The 13,645-nt window shown below is 56.0% G+C and overlaps 1 protein-coding gene across 1 annotated transcript in view; it reads left to right on the forward strand.

Moving 5' to 3' along the window:
• KCNH4 (potassium voltage-gated channel, subfamily H (eag-related), member 4) overlaps nucleotides 1-13,645 on the forward strand; it is a 16,084-nt gene that overhangs the window by 495 nt on the left and 1,944 nt on the right. The window contains exons 2-14 of the mRNA XM_010843106.1: nucleotides 1,557-1,790; nucleotides 2,108-2,254; nucleotides 2,388-2,512; nucleotides 3,347-3,590; nucleotides 3,896-4,053; nucleotides 7,287-7,494; nucleotides 7,930-8,124; nucleotides 8,562-8,761; nucleotides 10,570-10,819; nucleotides 11,379-11,611; nucleotides 12,264-12,302; nucleotides 12,500-12,852; nucleotides 13,110-13,216. Coding sequence (XP_010841408.1) covers nucleotides 1,557-1,790; nucleotides 2,108-2,254; nucleotides 2,388-2,512; nucleotides 3,347-3,590; nucleotides 3,896-4,053; nucleotides 7,287-7,494; nucleotides 7,930-8,124; nucleotides 8,562-8,761; nucleotides 10,570-10,819; nucleotides 11,379-11,611; nucleotides 12,264-12,302; nucleotides 12,500-12,852; nucleotides 13,110-13,216 — 2,493 coding nt within the window. The remainder of the gene's footprint in view (nucleotides 1-1,556; nucleotides 1,791-2,107; nucleotides 2,255-2,387; nucleotides 2,513-3,346; nucleotides 3,591-3,895; nucleotides 4,054-7,286; nucleotides 7,495-7,929; nucleotides 8,125-8,561; nucleotides 8,762-10,569; nucleotides 10,820-11,378; nucleotides 11,612-12,263; nucleotides 12,303-12,499; nucleotides 12,853-13,109; nucleotides 13,217-13,645) is intronic.

Genomic DNA, 13,645 nt, shown 5'->3' on the forward strand with positions numbered 1-13,645 from the left:
ATCCAAGACGCGGAGGTGAGAAGAAGTGGCCAGGTGCTTTGGGGTCTGCTCCCCGACTGCAGCATCTCCTTCCCCCAGAAAAAAATAAAAGAGAAAGACATAAAAAAGGTCAGACTTTTGCAGGACCCAGCTTGGATTAAGGTCAGGCACCCCCAAACTGTAGCGCGTCCCTGTCTGGGGGAGGTATGGCAGGAAGGCAGGGGGTGGTCTATGTAAGGGAGAGAACTGCGGGCCCTCCCAACCGAGCTTGAGTTCCAGGTTCAGCACCTTGGACAGCCACCACCCTCCTTCCCCCTCCTCTTCTCCCGCCATTCCCTTTTCCTACTTTGGAACTGAACCATCTCCCCTTGCCCGATTCGGACACCCCGGCTGAGATCTGGAAGGTAGGGGGAGCGGTACCTGAGGGAGGAAACAGCCGCCGGGGCCCTACCCTCCTCCCCACCCTGCCCCCACACACACCTCCCTTGTTTCCATAGTGCCTGTCACCCGGGCAACGGACCTGGGATGGAAGAAGGAGGCTGCTTGCCCAGGGCCCAGCACCTCCCAGGCACCTTCAGTATCCTCATCAGCTGCTCCATCCCCAGACATTCACCCCTCCTAGCACCCCAGGACTGATTCTTCTCAGATCCCTTCCTTCAGCTGAGACGATCCCTAGATGGCCTACCGAGCCCCCCTGAGGCCTCCCACCCAGTGGGACTGGAGGGGAGCCAGCTCAGGTTCTGTTGCTGGGTTTGCTGGAGCCACAACTTCATTGCTCAAGCCTGTCAAACTTTGAGAACTGGGATAGACCCCCTGAACTTAGCTAAGGGATGCTAAAAAGAGGACTTTTCCTGGAAGGCAGGGAATGAGGATGCTATTCATCACTGTCTTCCTCCCTCCACAAAGGAGACTGGATAATAAACTCTGTGAGTTTGGATAACCTCTGCTTTTTGGTTTCCTATCAGTAAAATGGGTGTGATAATGCCAGAATCTCTGCCTTATCCAGGATAGCAGCTATGGATTGTGCTTTGAAAGCTGGGCAAATGTGGGGCATCATTTCACCTTCTCAGTGTAGCACTTACTATGTGCCAGGATTTGCTCTTCCCAGGTAACCCATGTAACTCACACCAAACATTTTGAGGAAGATATATAATCCCTCACTTTTCAGATAAGGAAGCTGAGGCCCAGAGGAGTTCATTAACTTGTTCAAAGTTATACAGTCAGCAAGTGGTAGGGATAGGGTGCTGGAGCCCATGCTCTCACTCACCATGCTGTGCTGCTGCCTACAGTAACAGCTCATCAGCTTCAAGGCAGAAGTCATGACCTCTTGGAGTTCCTTTTCCAACCCCCTAGACTACCCTGTTCCAGTTCCAGGCCACCCTTAAGTCCTGGTCCTTTTGCTCTATCTCTTCTTACTCTCATTTCAGGATATCCCAAAGGGGATCCAGGAATCCCATGGAAACCTGGGAAGCTCCTGTCTCTAGGATCTCTGACCTCAGCTTGGGGGAGGTATGGCTCACCTGGAATCTGAGCTCCCCTCTTGGCCTTGGCCTGACCTTAACCCCTTCTTCCCACAGACAGCAACTTCCTGCTGGCTAACGCACAGGGCCCACGGGTCTTTCCCATTGTCTACTGTTCCGACGGCTTCTGCGAGCTCACAGGCTACGGCCGCACCGAGGTCATGCAGAAAACCTGCAGCTGCCGCTTCCTGTACGGTCCAGAGACCAGTGAGCCAGCCCTGCAGAGGCTGCACAAGGCTCTGGAGGGCCATCAGGAGCACCGCGCTGAAATCTGCTTCTACCGAAAGGATGGTGAGGGGATCCGCCTGCCCTGCCGTCCTGCCCAGACCCCAGACCTTACCCAGAGTCCACTTGGGACAGCGGAAACCTGGTTGCTGGTCCCCACACTGCCACAAGCTGATCGTGTGGCACTGAATGTATCCCTGACCCTCTCTGAGCCATAGTTTTCCCATCAGGAAGGTGAAGGCGACGGCTGACAAAATCTCTGGGCTTTCCAGCTCTAATCCTTGGCCAAGCCCTTTGATTATGCCCAGGAACAAAGAGGGATGAGAGAGAAGGAGATGCCATGGGCTGCTCACCCTCCTCCTCTTACCTCTCCACACCTGCAGGCTCAGCATTTTGGTGCCTCCTGGACATGATGCCCATCAAGAATGAGATGGGGGAGGTCGTACTTTTCCTCTTCTCCTTCAAGGACATCACTCAGAGCGGAGGCCCAGGACTTGGCCCCCCAGGAGGCCATGGCGATAGTAATCATGGTAACCTCAAGGCTGCAACTCTGGGGAGATGGCGTGAATGGTCAGAAGCCCTTGCCCAAGGGCACCCAAGCCCTTTCCCTACTCAGCCTCATGGATGTGCCCCCACTTATTGCCGTACCCTTCTTCCCAACAGAAAACTCCCTTGGCAGGAGGGGAGCCAGCTCAAGACTTCGATCTGCCAGGAGGCAGAGCCGTACTGTCCTACACCGACTGACCGGCCACTTTGGCCGCCGGGGCCAGGGAGGCATGAAAACCAATGTGAGTCCAATCTCCACCCCAGCATCTCCCAGACATGTTTCTGAGGCACCCTTGCTACTGTGTCCCTGTTTCCCTGTCTGTCCAATCTTCCTCCAGTGGCTTGTTCCTTTGTATGCCGTTCCTCACATATGGCTCTCTGCTCTATCCTGTGTTCCCCCACGTCTCCTTTCATCCCCCTCTTCCTTGCTTCCTTGTGATTGACATTACCCTGCTCTGATGATGCCACAAAGGTGGGGCTGTAGCAGCAATTACATCACCCACCTTTGGGTCTTAGGGTTACCTCGTGGGGGGTATGAAACCACGTTAGTGGTCCCAGGGTGAAAGCCCCCATTGGGGTCTGACATCTGACCCTGTGTACCATTCCTAGGACCCTGATGAATCCATGGGTCTCCAACCTGAGCAGACTGTTATGGCAACAGGGAATGGGGTATGCCATGCCAGCCTCCCCTTGCCCCTGGGATATACTTATCCTCCACTGCATCCCTAGAACCCAAGAGGATCTTGAGGGAGAAGCTAGTGACCCCTCAAGCTAGGGCATTGTCTGACTGGTCATAATCACCTTCTCAAGAAGGGTAAAGGTCAAACCTTAGAAACCTTTCGCACACACACATACACACACACAAAATGTGAGTGATTCCAAAGAGCAGTAAGTTAGCAGAGGAAGGAAGTGTCAGGTGGCAGCTGCCAAACCCCATCTCCTGCACGTTCTACATCCTCTTGTGGTTGTGCTTGCAGTGCCCACTCCACCCCTTCCCCCATTCCTTACCTGTCCCTCCCCCAGCTTTGGCTCCTCTTTCCCCCAAGTGTCCCCAACCACCACCCCTCTCCTCTTAGAACGTGTTTGAGCCAAAGCCATCAGTGCCCGAATACAAGGTGGCCTCCGTGGGGGGGTCCCGCTGCCTCCTCCTCCACTACAGCGTCCCCAAAGCCGTCTGGGATGGCCTCATCCTCCTTGCCACCTTCTATGTTGCGGTCACTGTCCCCTACAACGTCTGCTTCTCGGGTGATGATGATACCCCCATCACGTCCCGACACACCCTTGTCAGCGACATCGCCGTGGAGATGCTCTTCATCCTGGGTTAGACCCTCTGCCCCACGTACCCTGGTGGGTGGGCTGGAGGGACCCACTCACCCAAGCCTCGTTTCATCCTGGGCTTGCCAGATCCAGATATTTAGAGCCCACCCATTTCTGGGTCTTTATGTCCTCATGGTCCATGAACCCTACCCCTGATTCTTGGAGCCTTCAGCCTTTAGACCTCTCCTCTTTTAAGAACCAGTCTGAAGCCCAATCTATCATCCCCATCCCTGCCTCCAACACTATTCTGAGTCTTACCCAAGGTACCTTGGCCAAGGACCCTTAGTAACAGCTTCTTGCATCCCCAGATATCATCCTGAACTTCCGCACCACCTATGTGTCCCAGTCTGGCCAGGTGGTCTCTGCTCCGCGTTCCATTGGCCTCCACTATCTGGCCACCTGGTTCTTTGTTGACCTTATTGCTGCTCTACCTTTTGACCTGCTTTACGTCTTCAACATCACCGTGGTGAGTGAACCCTGTCCTGCCTTGCAGCCTAGCCTGGCAACTTCAACACAGCATCTCCCATTAAGGGACCCACCTCAGTCCCAGACTCAGTCATCAGCGAATATTTGCCAGGCATCTGTGATGGGCAGAGCCCAGCACTAGAAACCAAGAAGGATCCAAGAGCATCTGCCTTCTTGGGGAGTTCAGCTCACAGTCTCTGAGGGAAGCTGAGACAAATGAAAATCTAACTAGGGCTACCAAGGCGGCATTGGTCTGCAGCCAAATGAGTGGCACTTTTCACATTTTTATTTAACAAACAACGGATGAGCATTTAGCTGTCTGCAAAGCACTGTGTAAGGCATGGTCACTGTGGAGGAGAGGGATAAGGATTCAGCTACTCGGCAGCTAAGCTGGTGGAGACAGCAGAAGCAGAAGAGGTGAATGGACTGCAAGACAGGGCCCGGGTAGTGCTGCACAGGGGCTGGACGCAGAACTAACCAACCTTGGGATTCCAGGCTGGAACACAGGCTCCCACAAAACTGATCTGAAATCTGGCTGTTGCGAGGAAGCCAAAGCATAGCAGTTGGTCAGAGGCTGGCGTGGTCTAGGAAGGGTTCCCGAGGGAGGAGGTGAGAGCTGAGCTAGACCCTAGACAGAATAGGCCCCAGCTGGCAGGAGACAGGAGAGGGAACATTTAGGGGGAACGTAGCAAGCCAAGATGAGGAGGTAGAGGCTGCGGGGCGGACTTGGAGGCAGAGAGTCCCAGAACTGCCTGGAGGTGCCCTCAGTGGTCAGCTCTGCACCCAGCCGGCAGATACTAGGTCTTCTATGGTCCAGGGAGAGGGAGTCCCACCCTGTGTCCCCAGACCTCCTTGAGTGGGGAGGTGGAGAGCAGTCTCCCCGTGTGCTCCTCTGCCTGCCACACTCAGCTATAGCGGGAAACCACCTACACGCAGCCGGATTTAACTAGCCGCCAACGGGCTGTGGGCCTCTTCTCCTGGCTGTGTACACGTGTGTGCATGCTCCCACACACGTGCATGTGGGTGTGTCTGCCCTGAGGCTCTGGCCCTTCCAAGTGGAGCTCCCCACTTCTCCCCTGGGTGCATCCCCACCTGGTTTGTGCCCACCAGGCAGTCCCCCCTTCTCCGGTAGCGTCAGGAGTACTTTACAGTTTTCTAAGTTCTTTCACACATCATCACGTAGGAGCCTCACAGTAACCTTTCAGGGAAGATTCTCATATCTCTCTTTCTCAGAGGTAGATGCAGAGGCTCAGAGAGGTTGAGTGGCTTGTTGAAAGTCACACAGCTAGCAATGGCAGACAAGAGACTAGAACCAGGTCCCTAGACTCCCGGTCTAGAATTCTTTCCAGCATGCCACCCTGCTTCCCAGGAAACCAGTGTACCTGAGTGGATGGCCTGGCACAAGGAGGGAGGAGGAGCCATGCTGGGGCTAGAGGGAAGCAGAGCAAAGATGGAAGCTAAGTAGGCACTGGCAGAGCCATGGACTTGAAGGAACCAGGCCTGAGACATCCTGGTCCAACGAGGAAAGGAGGGCCCCAAGGGAGTAGGGCCCAGGGGTAGGTGACAAGGGGAAGCCTTGAAGAACTCAAGGTTGGAGTCAGGAGCTCTGAGAGCTAGGGGCAGGCATTAAACCCTGAAGTGCGTGTTCAGTAGCTAAGTTGTGTCTGCCTCTTTGAGACCCCATGGACTGTAGCCTGCCAGGTTCCTCTGTCCATGGAATTCTCCAGGCAAGAATACTAGAATGGTTTCCCATTTCCTTCTCCAGGGGATCTTCCTGACCCAGAGATTGAGCCTGAGTCTCTTGCATTGGTCGGCAGATACTTTACCACTGAGCTCCCTGGGAAGCTCCTAAACTCTGGAGAGGGTCCATCAGAGTCACCTCCTTTCCAACTCCTTTGTCTAAAATTAGAGAAAATGGCATGTGACTCAGGAGCTGTGTAGGGCCAGGGGGGATGCTCCTGGAAGCCCCTGAAGGGACAGTGAGGGGCCTTCATACAAAGTTCCACATGTGCTACCCCAGAGCCCCCGCCCTAGCCTCCAGGCTGCCCCAGCCACAGCAGTGAGAACATAAGCTCCCACCTGCGTATCATGTCCAAGACTGGAAGGGCTTATCAAAACACAACCAAAACAGTCATAGTTAATACCAGCTAACCCTTACAGGACCCTGACTAACTTCAGCAACTCCCACCAAACCCTGTAAGGGCTGGGGCCTCACAGTCTAAGTACCCTGCTCTCCTTCTCTCAGCATCCCAGCTGTAGCTGATCCATAAGGGATGAGGTCCCTAAACCTTCCCCTGTCCACAGCTGATTGTACTTAAGACACTGGGGGCTTTGAGCAAGGACCAGAGATCATTATGTCTGTTGTCCTGCCTCTGCTGCTGCTGCTGCTAAGTCGCTTCAGTCGTGTCTGACTCTGTGCGACCCCAGAGATGGCAGCCCACCAGGCTCCCCCGTCCCTGGGATTCTCCAGGCAAGAACACTGGAGTGGGTCGCCATTTCCTTCTCCAATACATGAAAGTGAAAAGTGAAAGTGAAGTCGCTCAGTCGTGTCTGACTCTTCACAACCCCGTGGACTGCAGCCTTCCAGGCTCCTCCATCCCTGGGATTTTCCAGGCAAGAGTACTGACGTGGGGTGCCATTGCCTTCTCCATGTCCTGCCTCTGACTTGCCCTTTTACCAGCCAAGGTGCTAAGAGGCAGTATAGCACAAAATGGACTCTGGTGTCAACTCAGATTTGAATCCCAGCTCCATGATTTCCTTGGTCTGTGCCCTTGAGCAAGTCACCAGCCTCTCTGAACCCTAGTATACTCATCTGCACACTGAGAATGGTGACGAAAATTGGACTGAAGGCGTACGTTTGTCTGTTTTTACGAGGATTACAGTTATTTAGCCCAGTGCCTGACCCACATAGTACTTGCTGTTAGCCATTATTAGGGTTGTGTTGTTGTTGTATTGGTCGCCGCACTGCATGGCTTGTTGAATCTTAGTTCCCTGACCAGGAATTGACCTCTCGCTCCCTGCAGTAGAAGTGCAGAGTCCTAACCACTGGGCCGCTAGGGAAGTCCCCATGATTAGTTTTAGTATCATCCTGTCCCCCTTGCATTTCCTGGTCACCTTCTCAGCACAGCAAGGATCCTTTCCCTCAGGCAGCCTCCCCTAGCTCCAGGGCACCTGGGGGAGGGGGGAACGTTGCGGGGCCTGCTGACAGCCTCCCCTGCTGCGCCCACTCTGCAGACATCGCTGGTGCACCTGCTGAAGACCGTGAGGTTGCTGCGGCTGCTGCGGTTGCTGCAGAAGCTGGAGCGGTACTCGCAGTGCAGTGCCGTGGTGCTCACGCTGCTCATGTCGGTCTTTGCGCTCCTTGCCCACTGGATGGCCTGCGTCTGGTATGTCATCGGGCGCCGGGAGATGGAGGCCAACGACCCCCTGCTCTGGGACATCGGTGAGCCACTGACCCCCAGGCTTTCACCAACTACCCATTCTCCTGCCCTGTCCAGGCAGGCCCCCAAGCTGACACCCCCACCCCAATCAGGACCCTGCCCCCACCCCATATTCCTCCATCCCTCCAATAAACATGCAATCAAATAGGCCATCAAGTCCCAGCTCCTTGTGCACAGGAAGTACTTATAAACTCTTAGAGAATGGAAGGGGCCCCTAAACAGTCTGCAGTGTAGGGAGCTGGTAGCCTTGAATTGCAACTGTAACCACTTCAGGGCCGGGAGGCCCAGACACCAGCTGCTCCTCACATTTCCTGTGCAAACCTCCCCTCACCTCTGTAAATAGTCCCCTGACCCAAGGTCAAGTGCAGACAGCTCAGGGAAACCCCATTCTCCACTGCTCGGGTAGCCGGGGCTCCTTGCATCCCTCCACCCGCTAGGCTGGTTGCACGAGCTGGGCAAGCGGCTGGAAGTGCCCTATGTCAACGGCTCAGCTGGCGGCCCGTCGCGGCGCAGCGCCTACATCGCCGCGCTCTACTTCACGCTGAGCAGCCTCACGAGCGTGGGCTTCGGCAACGTGTGCGCCAACACTGACGCCGAGAAGATCTTCTCCATCTGCACCATGCTCATAGGCGGTGAGGCGGGGCCTACCAAGCCCAGCGTGCAGATGGGGAAACTGAGACCCAGAGAAGGCAAGGTGTCCACCCATGACCAGACACTGGGAGGACATTCGTTCATAGATGTTTGCTCAGCACCTACTACATGCTGGCCTTGGGGGGAACGGCCACAAACTGGAGGGTTGCTTGCGAAAGGGATGGGAAGCCCAAGTTCATGACCTAATGGGGTTGGGCATGAGAGAAGCATCAGGTGTGACCCGTCTCAGGACCACCTGCTATTCCCTGCCCCAAACCCAGAACCTGGCATCAGGTAGGCACTCAGGGGCCCTCTGGCTCTCCTGCCCCTCCCCAGGAGCCCAGAGACTGGTCCAGGGCAGCGGGCTCGCTGTGGAGGGCCGGGGGAGGGGCGGAGGCCAGAGGGGTGGCCACCCCTGACTGCCCGCTGCGCGCCACAGCGCTGATGCACGCCGTGGTATTCGGGAACGTGACGGCCATCATCCAGCGCATGTACTCGCGCCGCTCGCTCTACCACAGCCGCATGAAGGACCTCAAGGACTTCATCCGTGTGCACCGCCTACCACGGCCGCTCAAGCAGCGCATGCTCGAGTACTTCCAGACCACGTGGGCGGTCAACAGCGGCATTGACGCCAACGAGGTAGTGAGTGGCTGGGGGGCGCCCTGTACCTGCAGCGTAGAGGTGCAGGAGCTGGGAATGGGGTCGAGGCCTCTCAGGGTTTGAGATGGAAGCAAATGGACTGCAGGGAAACGAAATGATGTTCACAAGGACACACACCTACCGGAGTCCACATCCCTTTTCCTTTACACGTGGCTAATGCCATGGTCGAGCATCTGCTTGGGCCAGCCTCTGTGCTGGACACAGGAGTCCTGGATTACCCTCAGCCCTTACCCTCAGGGAGACAGCAGCCTGGTGAGGGAGACAGCCTGATAAACAAAGAGTTACGCAGTGAATGGGACTCTACTGGAGAGAGTGGGTGGCAGCGCCATCATTGTGTCTGAAACTCGAAGTGTCAGGGGAGGTGGCACAGAAAAGTGAACATCGTGAAGGACAAGAAGGAAACTGGCCTGCCACCAGAAGGCCATTCCAGGCAGAAAGAGCAGTAGGAACACAGGTCTGGAACTACTGACGCCAAAGAGCAGGACAAGTTCAGGGAACTGAAAGTAGTTCAGCGAGTTTTCAGGAAAGGGTGTGTGAGCACTGCAGAGGAAGGAGCGGCAGAGGGTGGAGAGAGGGGCTTGGGAGGGGGCAGGCCCAACTCAGGGATGGCCTTGGATTTAGATTTTGTCCTACCACATTTTTAGGCTCAGGAGTCACCCGCAGATCCAGAAAGTCTTTTTTTTCATTATTTATTTTGGCTGCACTGGGTCTTTGTTGTGGTCCACAGGATTCTCTACTTGAAGCGCATGGGCTCTGAAGTCGCGGTGGCGTAGGAGTGCTTGCGGGCTTAGTTGTGGCGTGTGGGATCTTAGTTCCCCCATCAGGGATTCAAGCCCTGGCCCCCTGCATTGAGAGTATGGAGTCCTATCCACTGGACCACCAGGAAAGTCCCCCAGGAGGTACTTCTGAGAGCAGGAGTCTTGGGACTTGGTGATCAGCGGGTTGCAGGAAAGAAGCTCAAAGGGATTCCCGGGTTTCTGGCTTCGACCAAAGGGTAGGATGGAGGCATTACCCAGGGAAGATTGGATTTAGGGGTGAAACTGAGAGGTCAGGGTTGGGCCATGATGAGGGTGTCATGCCTGTGGGGGACCCAGGTGGAGGCTGCCCATGGGTAGTTGAACACACAGGTCTGGACCCAGAGGTAGGGCTCCAGACTCACAGGGAAGGGGGGAAAGTCATGGTGCTGGTCGCTATGATGCAGGGAGAGTGTATAAACTAAGAGGAGAGCTGAGGAAGTAGGTTGGCTGAGGAAGAGGAGCCTGAAGGAAGCGAGTGGAACAAAAGGGAGAGGTCAGCAAGCCTGAGTGGCCAAGGGGCTCCAGGAGATGAGGGTAGAACCATGAACGTTAAGTTCGGCCCCCAAGAGGTCACTGCTAACATCCAAGCTCTAGTGTAACCCTGCGTTTTACAGATGGGGACACTGAGGCCTAGAGAGAGGAAAGGGTTTGTCTAGAGCCCACAGGGATTTATGCAGAGCTGACTTCTAGTCTCCTGGCTTGAAGGCTGACCCACCAGGGATGGTCCGTGCATATGCGGGGTTGAGTAACTAGGATGTGTGTGTGTGTGACCAGTGTGTGTAGCCATGGGCAGTGGACAGATAGAAGATCTAGTCTTTGCCCCATGACTTGCGTTGGGAGGTCAAACTGAGATGAGACACACAGAGGTCTCCCTGAAGGTCAGAAATGGGTAATTAGAGCTCTGTCCTTGAAGATAGCTCAACACATCTATAGAGCTCAAGTAGCTGCTGCCGGGGGAAATGGCCAGAATGACCTTTGCTCCTTATGCAGTTACTGCGTGACTTCCCAGACGAGCTGAGAGCTGATATTGCTATGCACCTGAATCGGGAGATCCTGCAGCTGCCGCTGTTTGGAGCAGCGAGCAGGGGCTGTCTGCGGGCCCTCTCCCTGCACATCAAGACCTCATTCTGCGCTCCTGGCGAATACCTGCTGCGCCGCGGGGATGCCCTGCAGGCGCACTACTACGTCTGCTCCGGCTCGCTGGAGGTGCTCCGTGACAACATGGTGCTGGCCATCCTAGGTGAGGATCCCAGCTCCACCTTCTCCGTACCCTGGAACCTTCTCCCAAAGGCCTATGCGAGGGGCCAGGAATCTAGGGACTGGATAGCTGGTGTTCTGGCAAAGGAGTACGCTCTCTCAGTCCCAGCACCTACCACCATCCCTTTTTGACCATTCCCCTCAGACCCTTTCCTCATCCCATTGGCCATCCCTGAACCCATCAACCCTTCCCCAGTGACTGTCCCCCCAAATCAACTTTCCCACCATACTGTCTCACAACTCCCCTGACCCTTCTCCATCAACTTTCAACTCCACTGACCCACTACCCTTTAACTGACCCCTCTGGCCATTCTGTATTGATCATCCAATTCCATGGATCATTCCTCCAGCCTTACTGACATCCCCAACTGACTGTCTCCCAACTTCACCAGCCATTCTCCACCGACCTGCCAACTCCATTGATTATTTCCTCCAATTCCATTGACTGACCCACCTTCAACCATCCTTCAAACACACTGACCATCTCTCACATCCACTAATATCCTCTGCCCTAGCTGACTGTCCCTATCCCTCACCCACAGGAAAAGGAGACCTGATTGGGGCAGATATCCCCGAGCCTGGGTCAGGCACAGCTCCAAGCTGCGTGCTGAAGACCAGTGCTGACGTGAAGGCACTCACCTACTGTGGCCTGCAGCAGCTGAGCAGCCAAGGGCTGGCTGAGGTCCTGAGGCTCTATCCTGAGTATGGAGCTGCCTTCCAGGCTGGCCTGCCCCGGGACCTCACCTTCAACCTGCGTCATGGCTCTGAGACCAACGTATGTAGACCCCTATGGCCTCCACCTCCTCCGAGGTCACCTCCTTCAAAGTAGACCCTCCCTTAGCCCCAGAGAGAGCCTCATGAATTCCTTCCACCCTGAAAACATCATCTCTCAACCCTGGGCACCCCTTCCATTGCCCCGCCATACTTAACATCTTCAACCTACTGACCCTACGCCATGGACCATCACCCAACCCCATGGGTCATCTCTCACCAACTCTACTTCCAGCTCAACTGACACACCTCCTGTTGGTCCCCCTTCTGCTGAATCCAGACTCCTCAAAGGACCCCCACTTTGAAAACAATCCCCTCCGTGTGCTCCTCCTCCATCAATTCCCTCCCCCCTTGGACTGGTCTCCTCCCCTGGGGCTTCCTCTGCTCCACTCAGCAAATGTTTCCCGGGCCCATTTTTGGTTTAGGCTCTGGGCCAAATCTGTAGTTTACACCCTAGACCTTGGTCTTTTACTGCTTTTCAGACTTCTGTTGCCACTCAGGAGTTGTCTGAGTCGGAGTTGGGGGTATCTCTGACTCAGTTCCACAAAAAGGCCTCACATTCTCCAACCCCACTGTTCTGATGGGCGGGACTAGGAGGTGCTGCCCTGGGGGAGTGGGGAGGTATGAGTCAGCCAGAACCCCTTGTGTCCCCGCAGGGCCTCTGCCGCTTTTCCCGGTCCCCTCGCCTCTCCCAGGTAACGCATCCTTCCTGGGTAGGGTTGAAGTCACACGCAGAGGCGGTGGTGCAGGGGGGGTGCACCTTTCTTTGACTGCCCGGCTTCAGGGTGAAGGGAGAGGCAATGGGGGGCGGCAATGCCAGTGGAGGCTGTTGCTTACTTTAGGGGCCCCTTGTCCATTGCCCTGTGACATCGGCTGCATCCTCTGCCCACAGCCCCGCTCGGATAGCCTGGGTTCCTCCTCAGACAAGACCCAGCCATCCGTCACAGAGGCCGAGGCTGGGGCCGAGCCTGGCGGTGGTCCCAGGCCCCGGCGACCCATCCTGCTGCCCAACCTCAGTCCAGCGCGGCCCCGGGGCTCCCTGGTCAGCCTCTTGGGGGAGGAGCTGCCCCCTTTCTCAGCCCTTGTCTCCTCTCCTTCCCTGTCCCCAGCCCCTTCCCCTGCCCTGGCTGGCCGGGGCCACAGCCCCTCCCCTCATGGCCCCCCCAGGGGCTCTGCTGCCTGGAAGCCCCCCCAGCTTCTCATTCCCCCACTGGGAACCTTTGGACCTCCGGACCTCAGTCCCCGGTGAGATGCCAGCCTCCTCTGCCTTCCCTATACCCCTGCTGGCTTCCAGAACCTTCTCTGGGCTCTGTCCCTAGCATTCTGGCCAGTGCTCCACCCCGCCCTTCCTGATCCACCACAGCTTGCAACCCCACCCCTCTGTGACGGCTGCTCCTCCCCAGCTCCCTGGTGCTGCAGCCCCTTTCACCCTCTGCCTGCTCTGCCCTGCTCTGGCCCTTACTCTCTGCCCGCGGGACTGATGACCACTGCCTCCATCCCAGGATAGTGGATGGCATTGAGGACTGTGGCAGCACGGCAGAGGCCACTACGTTCCGGTTCAGCAGGAGGCCTGAGCACCCTAGATCTCGCTCACAGGCCCTTCCTATAGGTAAGGGCCAACAGTGGACTTCAACTCAGTCACCCATCCATCCATCCATCCATCCACCCATCCCACCATAGTAAGGGCCTACCAGCTGCTGGGTGCTCTGCTAGGAACATACAGATGAACCAGACCTGGCCCACAATTAGCAAGTGCCCAGTCTAGTGGAGGCAATACCTGTGTTCTCAGACGAATGGTTCCAGATCAGAGTACTAAGAGCCATGACAAGAACGGGGCTCCTCGGTGGGAGAGGAGGGAGCCTCTAACTCTCCTTTTTAGAGGAGGGGACACTTGAAGTGGGCCTTAAAGGGTGGGTAGGAGTTTGAGTTGTGGAACAAGGCAGTTAGTGAAAGGCACACAGGCATGATCAGAAGAGTGGTTGTGTTCAGATTCCAAGGAGAAACTTCGTGCCTAGAGCTGGGGGTGGGTGGGAGGTGG

The sequence above is a fragment of the Bison bison genome, unplaced genomic scaffold (genome assembly GCF_000754665.1).
Source record: "Bison bison bison isolate TAMUID 2011002044 unplaced genomic scaffold, Bison_UMD1.0 scf7180017864180, whole genome shotgun sequence".
In the NCBI taxonomy this organism is placed as follows: Eukaryota; Metazoa; Chordata; class Mammalia; order Artiodactyla; family Bovidae; genus Bison; species Bison bison.